Source organism: Echinops telfairi, unplaced genomic scaffold, assembly GCF_000313985.2.
Source record: "Echinops telfairi isolate 266 unplaced genomic scaffold, ASM31398v2 ScPeMD7_5;HRSCAF=22, whole genome shotgun sequence".
In the NCBI taxonomy this organism is placed as follows: domain Eukaryota; kingdom Metazoa; phylum Chordata; class Mammalia; order Afrosoricida; family Tenrecidae; genus Echinops; species Echinops telfairi.
Genome location: NW_022103901.1, coordinates 19,938,417 through 19,952,742, shown reverse-complemented (window position 1 = coordinate 19,952,742; position 14,326 = coordinate 19,938,417). Strand labels below are relative to the sequence as shown.

The window sequence follows — 14,326 nt, the reverse complement described above, 5'->3', positions numbered from 1 at the left end:
TCACCTCCCTCATGAACCCTTGATAATTTATAAATTATTATTACTTTTTAACCATTCATTTTTTAACGTATTTAACGTTTTTTTAACGTATTTGCCTAATTTTAAATCCTTGTAACTTCCTTGTAACCAACCAGGAGGAAAGGGGTATCTACTCGAAGTTACAAGTGGAACTATGGAGTAACATAGGCTTCCTGATTTGTGTCATTAACCCTGTCTATGGTGAGTGGTTTATGTGTTAGGCTGCTAACCTCAAGATCAGCAGTTTGAAACTACCAACCACTCTGAGGGAGGAAGATGAGGCTCTCTACTCCCATTAAGAGTTACAGTCTCAGGGGGAAAAAGAGTTACAGTTCCTCCAGAGGTAAAGAACAGGTACTCCAGACCCAGGCCCCAACATCTGACCTGTTCATCTTCCCACAGGTGGGTGCCTCGCTATTTGCCAGCAATGTTGGAAGCGGACATTTCATTGGCCTGGCAGGGTCAGGAGCTGCTGCGGGCATTTCTGTAGCTGCTTATGAATTTAATGTGAGTAAGCAGAAAGTTATATGAGGGTCTTACACTTTTAACCATAGAATGGTGCTTTCGAAAAATAAAAAACAAGCAAGGAGTCCCTGGTAAGGAAAAGACAGTCTTGTTCTGCAAGCCCTGGGTGTCCTTTGTTTCTTGGGGTCCCATAAACCCACAGTCTCAACAACCAGGCATGGAGATGAGGGCTCAGAACATTTCTCTTGCAGATTCAGAATAGAAAAGAAATCATGAGGCCAGAAATTACTTCTGTGCATTTTTGACATCAGTTGGTCATTGCTAAAGCTATGTAGCTTGATGGCTCTTAACCTTTTTGCTGCCCCATAGGAACCCCCTGAGATAGGACCATCCCCCTATGTATAGACCTTATTTAGGATATAATTTCTGCTGGGAAGCAGGGTGAACATATTAATAATGATCTTCAATTCACAATGATTAGCATTTTTAAGTGCTTTATCTTGCCTAGGCACAGACATAAATACATTTCGTAGAATGATATTTTGTTGGCAGACTAGAACCAGATCGCCCAAATTCTCATCCTGGCTCCCAACCCTTACAAACTGCATGGCTCTGAGGAACTTAGTGAAAAATCTTTGAACCCTTCGTGGTTGTTATTTTCTTAAATCATTTTATTGGAGGCTCATACAACTCATCACAATCCATGCATCCATCCATTGTGTCAAGTACATTTGTTGCCATCATCATTCTCAAAACATTTGCTTTTCACTTGAACCCTTGGTATCAGCTCCTCATTTTTCCCCTCCCTCCCCACTCTCACCTCCCTCATGAACCCTTGATAATTTATAAATTATTATTACTTTTTAACCATTCATTTTTAAACGTATAAGCTTGTGTAAAAACAAATTAATGCTTGCCACGGGTATGGAGGAGGGCTTGGTTTATAAAGCCCTTAGTAGATAGCATCTCACCAATTACGCACACTAATCCAGTCAGACCCTCTTCCTCCCATTTCCCAGAAAAGAGGAATAAGACATGTGCAATCTGTCCTCGTACCCAGTCTTTGAGCCCAATATGCCTGACCTTGTAGCCTGCGTTTTAGACACTGCCAAGGAGAGGAGCGAGGGTAACCGAAGGAAGGGGGTTGACATGGAGAGTTTAAGAGCACAGAAGTAGACAGAGTCACAAAGGGTCCCGTTTCCACTGTCCCCTATGATAAGTCTCTTCCCCCCATGTTACAAATGGATATACGAAGCCCAAGACATGTAAGCCACTTAGCCAGGAAGAGAAGAGGCAGAGGCAGAAGTCAGGTCAGGTGAGCCTAGGGCACAGAAGCAAATCCACCTCGCCACCTTGGTGTGCACTGGGACCTGACCTGATTCTGTCTTCTCCGACAGGGCTTATTCTTTGTCCTGATGTTGTCCTGGATCTTCCTCCCTATCTATATTGCTGGCCAGGTGAGTCTGAGGGATGCTGGGAGCTGGGCGGAGGAGGAAACCTTTTGGGAAGGTAAAACTCTTCCTCCCACCATCGCCCCTGCCTTCCTGCCATTAGATAGATACCAAGAGCACTGATGGGGACTGGGGGAAGGTAGGAGCCCAGCGCCCGCTCAGAAACCAACACCGAAGATGTTCATGACCCTTTTCAGAGGCTGCACACAGCACAGGCTCAAAAAAAAAAAAAAAAGCTTAATGCCAAAACGTAAGCATAAAATGTGCAGTCTCTTTTAAATATTTAGACCATAACCGAAACTTTTTAAGACAAAAAAGAATCATGCTTCCTCCCTGCCTTCTTCACACAAAACTACAATAATCAAGGCATTTTTAAAAAACTAATGTGAAATGCCAGCATTTTTGTGACCAAATAATGTTTTAGACGTTTTTTTTTGGGTGGAAAAAAAAGCCTAATAAATTAGTTGTAATCTTGTTGACAACTTTGTGTCATTAAACTCACTAGGCCTGATTCCATTTCATTTTATTTAAAAAACTGTTGTGGGCAAAGATTTAGTGGAAATAACCAATTTTACATGCAACCGTTTGTACACATTTTGTGTCATCTCCTTGATTGTAACCCCCTCAGTGTAGTGCTATTATTCCACTTTCTCTCTGCATTTTCTTTTTCCATTCCTCTAATTTTCAGTGCTCCACCACACAGGACAATGCGACATACGATATCACCATGCTGTTTGTAGTAAAGCAATAAGCTCTTTTAATTGCTTATTCAGGAAAGAACAGAGAAATCACTTTAAAAGTCATTTCATGGCCTATGCCATGTAATATAAACTGAAAAACCTCAAACTCGCTGCCATGAAATCTGTGTTGACTCACAGTGACCCTGTAAGCACAGCGTGGAACAGCCTCTGTGAATTTCCAAGGTTGAGATGCTATGCGAGAGTAGGCAGCTTCATCTTTCTCCAGAGGAGCAGCAGGTGTTTTTGAACTGCCAATTTTGCAATGAGCAGCCCAATGTATCACCACTATGCCCCAGGGCTCCTGGCCAGGTGTACAGTTCTGTGTAAAGGACAGTGTTGTATGGATAAATAATCTCATTTGAATATAACAAATAGCCCCATTGAAGAATCTAGACCTCAGGCGTCTTGTGAATGAGGAGCCTGGATCTTTCTACCCCCACTTGTGTCTCACTCCCATGTACATAAAGTATCTTGGAGTAAGGATCCTGGAGTCCAAGGGTCAATATGGATTTACTGAGTGGTCTACTTAGGGAGGAGAAAGGATGATGGCTATGAAGGTTAGGTGGTAGGTAGGGTTGTTGAAACTTCTCAGCTGATGTTCTTCCCACCCTCATTTTTTTTCTGGCAAGAAGAAGATAGTACCACCTGCTGAGAATGAAAAGGGAACTCACAAGGTTGGAAAATGAGAAGAGGGACAAAGATTTGAAAGAGTTGCTATAGTTGTGATAGGGAAACCTGGGGATAACCAAAATGTACATCCATCAGGGCTGGTGCATCCACAGTGTGGAATAACATGCAGCTGTGAAAAAGGGACAGAGTCTACAGATCTGTGTTGCTGTGCAAGAACAACCAAGATATATAATTAAATGAAAAATTCTTCCATATCCCCCCCGGAACTGTTAGTCCCGCTGTTTTCTCCTCCAGATTGTTTATATATAAGGATAGGGAAATAGATCTATGTACATATATTTATTATGCTAAGTATTAAGGTAGCAGACAGACATTGGGCCTTTACTCAAGTTCTCCCTCAATGCAAGAACACTGTTCTAATAACCTGGCATTCGTGATGCTCACCTTCCTGACATGATCGCTGAAGACAAAGCAGGTGCATAAGCAAATGTGGTGAAGAAAGCTGATGATGCTCGGCTTCAAAAGATATGGCCTCTGGGGTCTTAAGGGCTTGAAGATAAACTAGCAGTCATTAAGCTGAGAAGCAACAAAACCCACATGCAAGAAGCACACCAGCCTGTGTGATCATGAGGTGCTGATAGGATCAGGTATCAGGCATCAAAGACCCAGAACAAAAAAATCATATTATTGTGAATGAGGGGGAGTGTGGAGTGGAGACGCAAAACCCATCTGTAGACAATTGAACATCCTCTTCCAGAAGGGTCACAAGGAAGAGAAGAGTCAGGGTGCAGTATAGCACCGATGAAACATTCAACTTTCCTCTGGTTCTTTAATGCTCCTCCCCGCTATTATCCTGACCCCAATTCTACCTTACAAGTCCGGCTAGACCAGAGCATGTACACTGGTACAGATAAAGCTGGAAACACAGGGAATCCAGGATAACTCCTCAGGACAGATAACCCCTCAGGACCAATCATGAGAGTAGCTATACCAGGTGGGGAAGGGGAAGGTGAGGGAGAAAGGGGAAACCGGTCACAAAGATCTACATATAACCTCCTTCCATGGGGAGAGACACCAAAAAAAATAGGTGAAAGGAGACATCAGTCAGTGTAAGACAGGAAAAAATAATAATAATTTATAAATTATCAAGGATTCACGAGGGAGGGAAGGAAAAAATGAGTAGCTGATACCAAGGGTTCAAGTAGAAAGAAAATGTTTTGAAAATGATGATGGCAACATATGCACAAATGTGCTTGACACAATAGATGGGTGTATGGATTGTGATAAGAGCTGTATGAGCACCCAATAAAATGATTAAAGAAAAGAAAAAAAATTTTTTTTATTTTTTTGAAAAGAAAGAAAAGAAAAATGTTTAGAGTCTAGACATTTTTGGCAGGCACCCTCATGGTGTGTGGTTATGCGCTGGGCTGCGATCCGCACGGTCGTCAGTTGGAAACCACCAGCCACTCCTGGGAGAAAGACTGGGCTTCCTACTCTCGTCAGCAGTTACTGTCTTGGAATCCCACAGGACGTTGCTGTGAGTCAGCGTGGACGCCATGACAGCGAGTGAGACATCCTTTCAGGAGCTGTGTTGGTAGTAGTTCAGCACTCAGCTGCAAACCAAAAGGCAAAGGTTTCAACCCATCATTCACTCCACTGGAGAGAAGAATTGGCGATCTGTCATCCACCGATTACAGCTTTGGAGAACCTAGGGGGCAGTCACCGTCTGTCCTATGGTATCACGATGAGTTGAAATCAACCTGAAGATGCAGAACAGCGAAGACTCTTTGACTAGCATCTTGCAAATACTAACGATGAGATTAAGACCATACCAGACAATAAGTTCTGGTATGTTGACCAAAAAATGAAAGCTATCCAATTAACTTTTTGTTATACTGTGAAATAAAATTAACACACAAAACTCATTGTCATTGAGTAGATTCTGACTCATAGCAACCCTATAGGACAGAGCAGATCTGCCCCATAGGATAGCCAAGGCTGTAAATATTTACAGATAGCAGATTCCCACATCTTTCTCCTGCAGAACAGCTGGTGGCTTTGAATTGATGACCTTTGGGTTTCATTACTGCCCTGCAATGCCTGCACAAACACCCAGAAAAGTACATGAAGCACAAATGTGCAGATCAAAACATGATTGATTCACTTTGCAATCATTTTTATTATGATTGAACACAATCCTAAGCAACAGTTTAAGTTTAATTGTACTTAGATGGAAGCAGGGGTCCCATATTCTGCTGTGGGTACCTGGTGTTTGCATTTCATTGCTCAATAGTATTTCATGGCCTGAGTGCATCCAAATAGGCTTCTTCATTCTTTCGTAGAGATACATTTAGGCCATTCTCCAGGGCTAACTTAGGATGGACGGTGCCACTGTGAACATTTGCATACTCGTGCAGGAATGCTCATAAGCATACATTTATGGAGGAACTCTGTGTTCTTTCTCTCTGCCTGCCTCACAACTCTGCAAGCCACTGCCTTCCATCTGGCATCTAGCTTCACGTTTCTTCCCAGAATCTGACTTCTGGATCCCAGCGCTGCTTGCTTTGGGCTGACGTCCGTCATCTTTCCTCTCTACCTCTCTACATCTTAAGTGTGGAAGCTGAAGATGTGCCACTCTTTGCAGATTGAACAAAGGTCAATGGCTAATAAAGACTGTCAATCAGTAACAGGAATCTCACTTTCATCCAAACCTCATTGTCCTTCGCAGATAAGCTCTAAGGAGTGTCTCCTTTGGTACATTTATCCCAATGGAGTAATGTTCTCACATTGAATTCTCTCATCAGGAGTTACAGCACATGTTCAGGAAGGTTTGGTTGAATCTCTCCATTTATGATTCCTTGAGGGAATTCAGAGTTCAGTACAATTCTAGAAAGTTCCTGCTGAAGGTGCCTTGCATTAAATCAAAGGTTGAGGCAAGACATTTAGGAGGTTCATGATCCAAAATGGTCCTTTTGGGAAGCCAGTGTTTTTGTTTTTATTTTTTTGTTTTGTTCTTATTTTTCTTTCTAAAAATGTCCCTTTATTCCTGAGTTCATTTCCCCCAATATTTTATTATTGAAAATTTCAGTTACATGAAATTTTAAATAATGTTACACCGAACACACCTTGAGCCACCACCCTAATTCTATTACTGTTTTATTATTTTTGAAGCAAGTATAGCCTCTAATCTCTCCCAGTCTCTTCTTCCAATTTCTTCATCAATCACCACCAGATTCTTCTGTTTCTATAGCCTGGCCTCGGCACAACCAGTTTATCGTTCGTTAGCTCCTCACTGAGTACCCATTAGTCTCTTTCCTTGTGTGGGCTGCAAACATTCTTGAAAGTATAATTATAATCATTATTCAGTACTTTCCATCCAGCTTCTAGTATCTTATGGAAGACTAGCCATTGATTTGAGACCCCAACATCAAGAAACCACAGTTTCTCAACCCAAATTTGGGAGTGGTGAGGGTGATAAGATTGGGAAAGTACATCCTTAACTCCCTCACCCCCCAAATGTAGAGGCCAAATAATAAATCTCTCCCTGTGTGGGGAGAGGTGGAGGGGAAACCCAGGGAAGACCGAGGATTGAAAGATGGTAATAACTCCTCCTGCCTAGGGTTTGAGGGAGCTACCCCACAATTTAATGGGGGAAAGAGGTCCTTGGCCACTCTGTGCTTTCTGGAGCCAGCTCATTCTATTCCTAGAATTAATGCGTTAGACTAAAACAATTTCCCCAAAGTTTGGAGCATAGACCAACAGAGATAGTTGACATGATTAGGTGTCAGATAGTTGTTGGACCATGCACACTGAGTTACATAATGAAATTAGTCCCTTTCCATTATTTCGAGGGGACACTCTCCTGTTGGTGCTAGGATGCCTTTACCACCTCTCTCCCACTTCTCTAACAACTCACCCCATTTTCCTTCCTGTTTCCCCCCTTCCTTTTTAAATGGAAGCCTGAGAAGCCCTGAGCCGAGAGCCTTTGGTATGCAGTAGTAAATTACCTCCAAATCCTAGAACATACCATATATACTCACGTATAAGCTGAGTTTTTCAGCAATTTTAATGCAGTTTTTGTGGTAAAATTAGGTGCCTCCGTTGATATTCGAGTATATACAGTAGCTTTATTATCTATGCATTTTATTCTCGTTGGTTCTCTTAAATTTAGGGCAGGTGATTCTGTTTTCCATTACATGATGATTTAGTTTCCATTTAGATAAGTTTATTTAAGTAAGTGTGAGTTTGGTTTAAATTAATATACCAGTAAAAAAAATACAGGATATAGCAGAATGGTGATGGGCATACACACCTGCCTTGAGAACTGTGTCAATGAGTTACACACATCTATGTAGAACCCCAACTCCTACCTTCTTGCACTATTTTCTGCTCCCTTATTAAGGTCCCAATTTTTAATCCCTAGGAAGACTATTTTGAGTTTTCAGAAAAAGAAGCAAGTGGGAGGGGCTGGTGCTGGGGAGGCCAGGTACCTGTGTTCACCTGTGTGCTAAAATTCTGCTTTGGCCCAAGGTCAACACGATGCCAGAATACCTAAGGAAACGCTTTGGTGGCAACAGGATTCCCATCATTTTGGCTGTGCTCTACCTGTTTATATACATCTTCACCAAGATCTCGGTAAGGTGGGGGCATAGCGTGGCCACATGGATGCAGAAAAATCACACTCCATGCTGGGGGTTGGGAATATCCTCCTCACCACTTTCTTCTCTTGGCCAACTTTTGGAAAGGGGAGAACAGCTTCTTTCTAGAGGGAGATAGGAGTGTGTGAAGGGTGAACATGGGTAGAAAAAGTACAGGGAAGGACACCACCTCCCAAAGATTCTTTGACAACATCTCTAAATGGTGTAGGCCACTGATGAGACTTCAAGCGTCATTGTCTTCCTCCTGGGATCAATCAGATTTGCTCCAGCTTGAACTTCGCATTGGCAGGTAGGGAAAGTAGTAAAGAGTAGATGCTTTGCAGTCTCCAGCATGTGCCTCCCAGGCAGCTTGACTTATACTGAGGCTACCTTCTCTCTCAGCTGAGAAAGAAGGCAGGGTAGAAGGACAGAGGGGACTCCACGCAACCTGAACAGCAATAACTGGGACTGTGCCAGCTCCACATATGAGGGGCAGAGACACAGGCTCTTTTCTAGAATGCTCTACCACAGTCTGATAGGAAGGTGTATATGCAGGGAAGCCTTCACCAGAGAAGTTACATCTAGGTCAGCACTTACTAATTAGGGGAAAGTGGGGGTTGGAATTCTAGAAAGATGGACAAACACAAGCAAAAGCTTAGAGGCTTGAATGAACTTGAGTTGGGTAAGGGAACAAGGACTCTTCAGAGTACCTGCAGGACCCTTGAAATATGAAGTGAGTCAAGGAAATGTGAGCCTAGAGACAGGCAAATCACAGAGTTTAGAATTTATCTTGGGGGCAATTGGATGCACTAGATAATTATGATGGGGAGGAAGAAGACTTGGTTATGATTTCTTTGACAAAGGTTGCCGTGTAGAGGATGCCAGGTCTTAAGAGTAAAAGCAAGACCAGTGAAAGCCTAAGGCAGAGGTCTCAAACTTAATTGCCCACAGGATTCCAGTTTGAAACTCTTGATGAATGAAGAAAGGACAATAAATGGCTTTTATGTGCCTTCCAGAACCAAGGCTGTCCTCTTGTCTTAGGGGACCCAAGCAACAAATGCCCATTCATTCACGTACTGATTCGTCCATCAACTTGATGTCTCTACAGGTGGATATGTATGCAGGTGCCATCTTTATTCAGCAGTCTTTGCACCTGGACCTCTACCTGGCTATAGTAGGGCTGTTGGCCATTACAGCTGTATACACTATTGCAGGTATGACTAACTCTTTACTCCACTGTCCCCAGATACATATGATTTCACTAGGCCATTATATTAAGAGGGTCGTCTGATCAGAGAGAAAACTTCAAAACACACAACTATACAAAGCTAGTTTCTATTTATTCATTCAAGAACTATTTATTAAAGACTACTAAGTGCTGAGGATGTGCAGCCCTATACACTATTCAAAGCTAGAAAATTAACTACTGCAAGTTTGGAGCCTGAAGTCTGATAGCCTCTTTCACTTTAGACTTGCAGCCTTGACCAGTGCCTAACACAAAGTAAGCCCTGAACAAAAGAGCTGATTTTGAGTATTCACCCTCTTCGGTTTCAGCCCTCTCTGCCTTCTCTTGGGGTGATTTACCTCATTCCATTCTATATATATTTCTGGGTGGTACCCATAGTTAAGTGCTTGACTACTAGCCAAAAAGTTGGTGATTCAAACGCATCCAAAGCTACTTCAGAAGGCAGGCCTTGAAAGCCCTGTTGAGTGCCTCGTTCTACTGTGATACATGTAGGGTTGTTGATGAGTTGGAATTGACCCAGCAGATAGTGTATAGCTGGCTGGACGGAGATGACTTTATTCACAAGGCTGCTGATTAGCTTAGGCTGTTGCCTTCAGTTCTCTCCAAGGGGGCCTTCATCCTCGGTTAAGCTATCAAGCTTCTTGAAGTATGATTGCCTTGGGAATACAAGATAGTGAGGGAAAAGGTTATAGGGGTCCTTGAAGTCTAGGCTCAAAGCTGCACAACACACTATTGGTCAAATTCTATTGGTCAAGTAACGTCACGTGGCTAAATCCATATTCCAGAATTTGAGGGAGAAACTTTATATTAACATGAAAGGAAAATGGGCATGCATACAGGATTATTTTGGCCATCTTTGGGGAAAAAGATCAATACTAAGAAATCTTCTCAGCTGTTGACCTTTTCTATCTGGTGTAACTCCTGCATGACTCATCTCCCCAGGTGGCCTGGCTGCTGTGATCTACACGGATGCGGTGCAGACTATGATCATGCTGATAGGAGCACTCATCCTCATGGGTTACAGTGAGTGGGGCCCCAGGACCATTTGGGTGGGTGATGGCACCATCTCTCAAGCAGGGACAACTGCTCTAATCACTGTGATCAGCAAATCCAGATATCAAAATGCATATCACTCATGGTGTTTCATTTGTTTGAGGGATGCTTATTCTAGTTAAAAGCGAATTGTGGTTCTAATGAACTTATTCTTTTAAGTAAAAATTAAAAATCCCTTGTATTATCATATAAATAAATGACTGAATACATAAATAAAGAGGGAAGAAAGGACCCTTCTTTACAGAAAAATTCATTAAAACCCTATAAAGACACAATTAATAAATGTAGATGAGTAAGAGAAATAACAAATGTCATTAAAGCTTGACTGTGATCATTGGAGTATGTGAACACTCACTTTTGTTTTGATTTGCATATCTCTAATGACTAATCATGCATGTGAATTATGGTGCTGACGAGGAATAGGGAAAGTACCATGGACTACCAAAGAACAAACAAATCTGTCTTGGAAAAAATACAGCCAGAATGCTCCTTAGAGGCAAGGATGGTGAGATTTGACCTCATATACTTTGGATGTATTGTCAGGAGAGACCAATCCTTGGTAAGGACCTCATGCTTGAGTGGAGGGGCAGCAAAAAACAGGACACCTCTCAATGAGATGAATGGACACACTTGCAACAATGGGCTCAAACATAAGAACAGTTGTGAGGATTGCCCAAGACCAGGCAGTTGTACACAGAGTTCCTGTGAGTTGGAGCCAACTAACAACAATGCCACCCAACAACCATGACTAATGATCAGGAGCATTTCTTCAGGTTTTGTGGCCACCTAACCAGTCTTCTTGGCTGACGTGCCTGTTCTTGTCCACAGCCCATTTTAAAATTGGGTTATTTGTCTTTTTTTTTAAAATCATTTTATTAGGGGCTCATACAACTCTTATCACAATCCATACACACATCAATTGTGTAAAGCGCATTTGTACATTCATTGCCCTCATCATTCTCAAAACATTTTCTCTCCACTTAAACCCCCGGTATTAGGTCCTCATTTTCCCCCTCCCTCCCCGCTCCCCCCTCCCTCATGAGCCCTTGATAGGTTATAAATTGTTATTTTGTCATATTTTGCCCTGTCCGGCGTCTCCCTTCATTTTGTCTTTTTTCTTTTTGAGGTAGTAAAGCTTTCTGTAAATGTGAGAAGAGAGTCCTGGTGGTATAGTGAATACTAGTTGGACTGCGATCCACAAGGTCCAAAATTTGAAACTAGCAGCCACTCCGTGGGAGAAAGAGGGGCTTTCTACTCTCCACAGTTACAGTCTTGGAAACTCACAGGGGGCATTCTACTCTATCCTATAGGGTCACTCTGAGTTGTGAGTGAGTGTGTTAGTCTAGGTACATTAGAAAAATGAATCCATAGAAACCCATATGTGTAAGAGAGAGTTTTATATAAAGGGCAAGTGTACATTAAGAAAGCATCCCAACCCAGTGCTCTCCAACCCATAAGTCTAACATTAGCCCATATGTCTGACACCAATCCACAAAGTCCTCCTCCATCTCACAAAACACACGCAATGATGCCGACTGCAGGAGGAAAGCTGAATCAGTGAACATGTAAGCATCTCAGTGCTGGCAGGGGTCTCCATATGGCTGCTCCAGCACCCAGGGCTGCATCAGGGTAGGTCCATGTGGCTTCTCCTTGGGGATGTCTTGCAGGAAGTGAGCCTTGCAAGCTGAAGCAGGGAACTGGCTAAGGCAGCTGCACCCTGGTCTGACCATCAGAAAGCAAGAGACCTGAGAACTAGAAGACAAGGCTCACCAAGCCACTTATCTCTCTGTCTTTTAGTTAATCCCACACGAGTTTATCAACCAGGTTGGCACAATAAAACTTAACTATCTCTGTGAGTGTGAGTGACAAATGTTGGAGATTACTCTCTTGTCTGATAACTCATTGCTAAAATGTTTTGCTCCATCTGTGAGTTCTCTTTTTGTTCTTCTGAAGAACAAATATTTTTATGCATATAAATGTTAATTTTTAGGACCACACAGTCATCTATTTTGTCTTTTGTTTTTCGTTTGCTTGTTTTCTTGTGTTTAATGGTGTATTTCTGCCATATATTTGGACCCATATGTTTCTACATATTTTTTCGTTAATAATTTTTAGAGTCCTAGGTTACTCTATTTAGGTCTTTTATCCATCTTAAATTAATTTCTCTATATAATGTGAGATATGGGACCTCTTTCATTCTTATGCAAATGGAGATCCAGTTCCACCCTCACCATTTTCTAAAGAGATGATCTCTTCCCTTTTATGTATTTCAATCCTTTGTCAATTATCAGCTGTCTTTGGTTGTATGGAATTACTTCTGGGTTCTCAATTCTGTTTCATTGGGTTTTCGTTTCTTTTGAGATCAGGAAGTGAGAAATATTCACCTAAGACTTCTCCTTTAGTAGTGATTTGCTTATCTGAAGTCTCTTTCCTTTCCACATAAATTAGGTGATTAGATTTTCCATCTCTTTAAAGAATGATATTGGGCTCTAGATCATGAATACATTATACCTGTATAGCACTTTAGGCAGTATTGATATTTTCTCAATGTTAAATCTTCCTTTCCCCAAGCACTGAGAACTTTTCTCCCTTCATCTTACCCTTTGCCATCTGCCTCGCTGTGACTCTATGTATGCACCAAGAGGTGGTCCCAGGTGGGCCACTGACCCTGGGAGCCTACCTGGAAAGCTGTTGGATCCCTGGCATGTTCCCACTGACCTTGGCTTGTGTTAGGCTGGGATGTCTAGAAAAACAAAAGCAGTGAAACTCATATTTGTATGGAAGCACTTTACATCAAGAAGTGAAGTGCATCCAGAAGACGTCCTAGCCCAGCCCAACCCAAGTCTCTGGGTAGTATGTTAGCTGGAGACTTCTTCAGACTGATCACAGCCCAGCCCAATGATGCAGACAGCTGAAGTGGGAAGCAGGGCAATCACAAGCCACAAGGTGCAAAGTAGAGTGGATCCAAGGTCAGGGGGAATGTGGGAGGGTGCCTAAAACTCCCAGGTTGTCTCCCAGGGTCAGAAGCTCAAGTGGGGCTACCCCTGGAGGAGCACAGAATTCCAGCACCAGGGAAGGTGAAGGGGCAGAGAGAGACAGAAAGAAGTTCTCACTGTCCCTCTTATAGAAACAGTCACACCCCCAAGGAGCTGTCATCATCAGACTTGATCGATAGGTTGGACTCCATTTCTATGCTTTCACATAGGTTCAAGTTGACATAAAATACAGATACGATTTTTATTTAATCTTTAACTTACACAGTTTGCATTTGCGCATGTGTTACTCTCATCTTTCTAATGAAAATACAACAAAATAGTCATGGGAAAAGAAACTAGCTTTACAATATCAACAGCAATAAACATTTTCTTATTGTTAACTTTAAAAATTGATGTTTCAGACCCTTATGAAGAGGAAGCAGTTTACAAGAGGAAATGCAAACAAGTAATAAATCTATGAAGGACAAATGTGTAGCCTCGCCAGATAAATTCTGGGTGTGGTCACTATCATAAATAGTCAACCTTTCACTTTACCATTGCTGAATGAGTGGCTTATGATATGTTAGATTTCAGAGGCAAGAGAGCCAATATAGATCTTCAGCTGGTTTTTCTTTGTAGTCAAACCTCCAGATCTTTACCTATAAAATCATGGGGTCTCAGTGGAGAGTTCCTTTCATTAACTCTTCAATCTTGTAGACATTTCTCCAATAGTCTCAAACACATGATACCAGCACTATTGCAGGTATACCTCATTTGTATATTTCATTGATTACTTATATGAAAATTGGAGATGGAGGATGGGACAGAGCTCGGGTTTCTAAAGAGTTCTCGATTCCTTATTTTAAACTACATCATTTTTAGGAATCCTTTGATAGTTTCTACTTCCTCGATCTCACAGAGGAAGGTGACTCACCATTATTGTTTAGTTCACAGAAGAATTATATGAATTCCGTGGAGGGAGGGAGTAGTAGAAAGGGGGAACCTATTACAGGGATCTACATACAAGTGAACCCTCGTTTATCGCGGTTAATCGGTTCTAGATCCTACCGTGATAAATGAAATTCCGCGAAGTAGGATTCCTTATTTGTAA

At 42.0% G+C, this 14,326-nt stretch overlaps 1 protein-coding gene across 1 annotated transcript in view; it reads left to right on the top strand.

Annotated features, from left to right (window-relative positions):
• Positions 1-14,326, top strand: part of SLC5A11 (solute carrier family 5 member 11) — an 85,590-nt gene that overhangs the window by 23,585 nt on the left and 47,679 nt on the right. Inside the window, exons 4-8 of the mRNA XM_004705708.4 lie at positions 421-525; positions 1,881-1,940; positions 7,835-7,939; positions 9,050-9,155; positions 10,130-10,210. Of these exons, the coding sequence (XP_004705765.1) occupies positions 421-525; positions 1,881-1,940; positions 7,835-7,939; positions 9,050-9,155; positions 10,130-10,210 (457 nt within the window). The remainder of the gene's footprint in view (positions 1-420; positions 526-1,880; positions 1,941-7,834; positions 7,940-9,049; positions 9,156-10,129; positions 10,211-14,326) is intronic.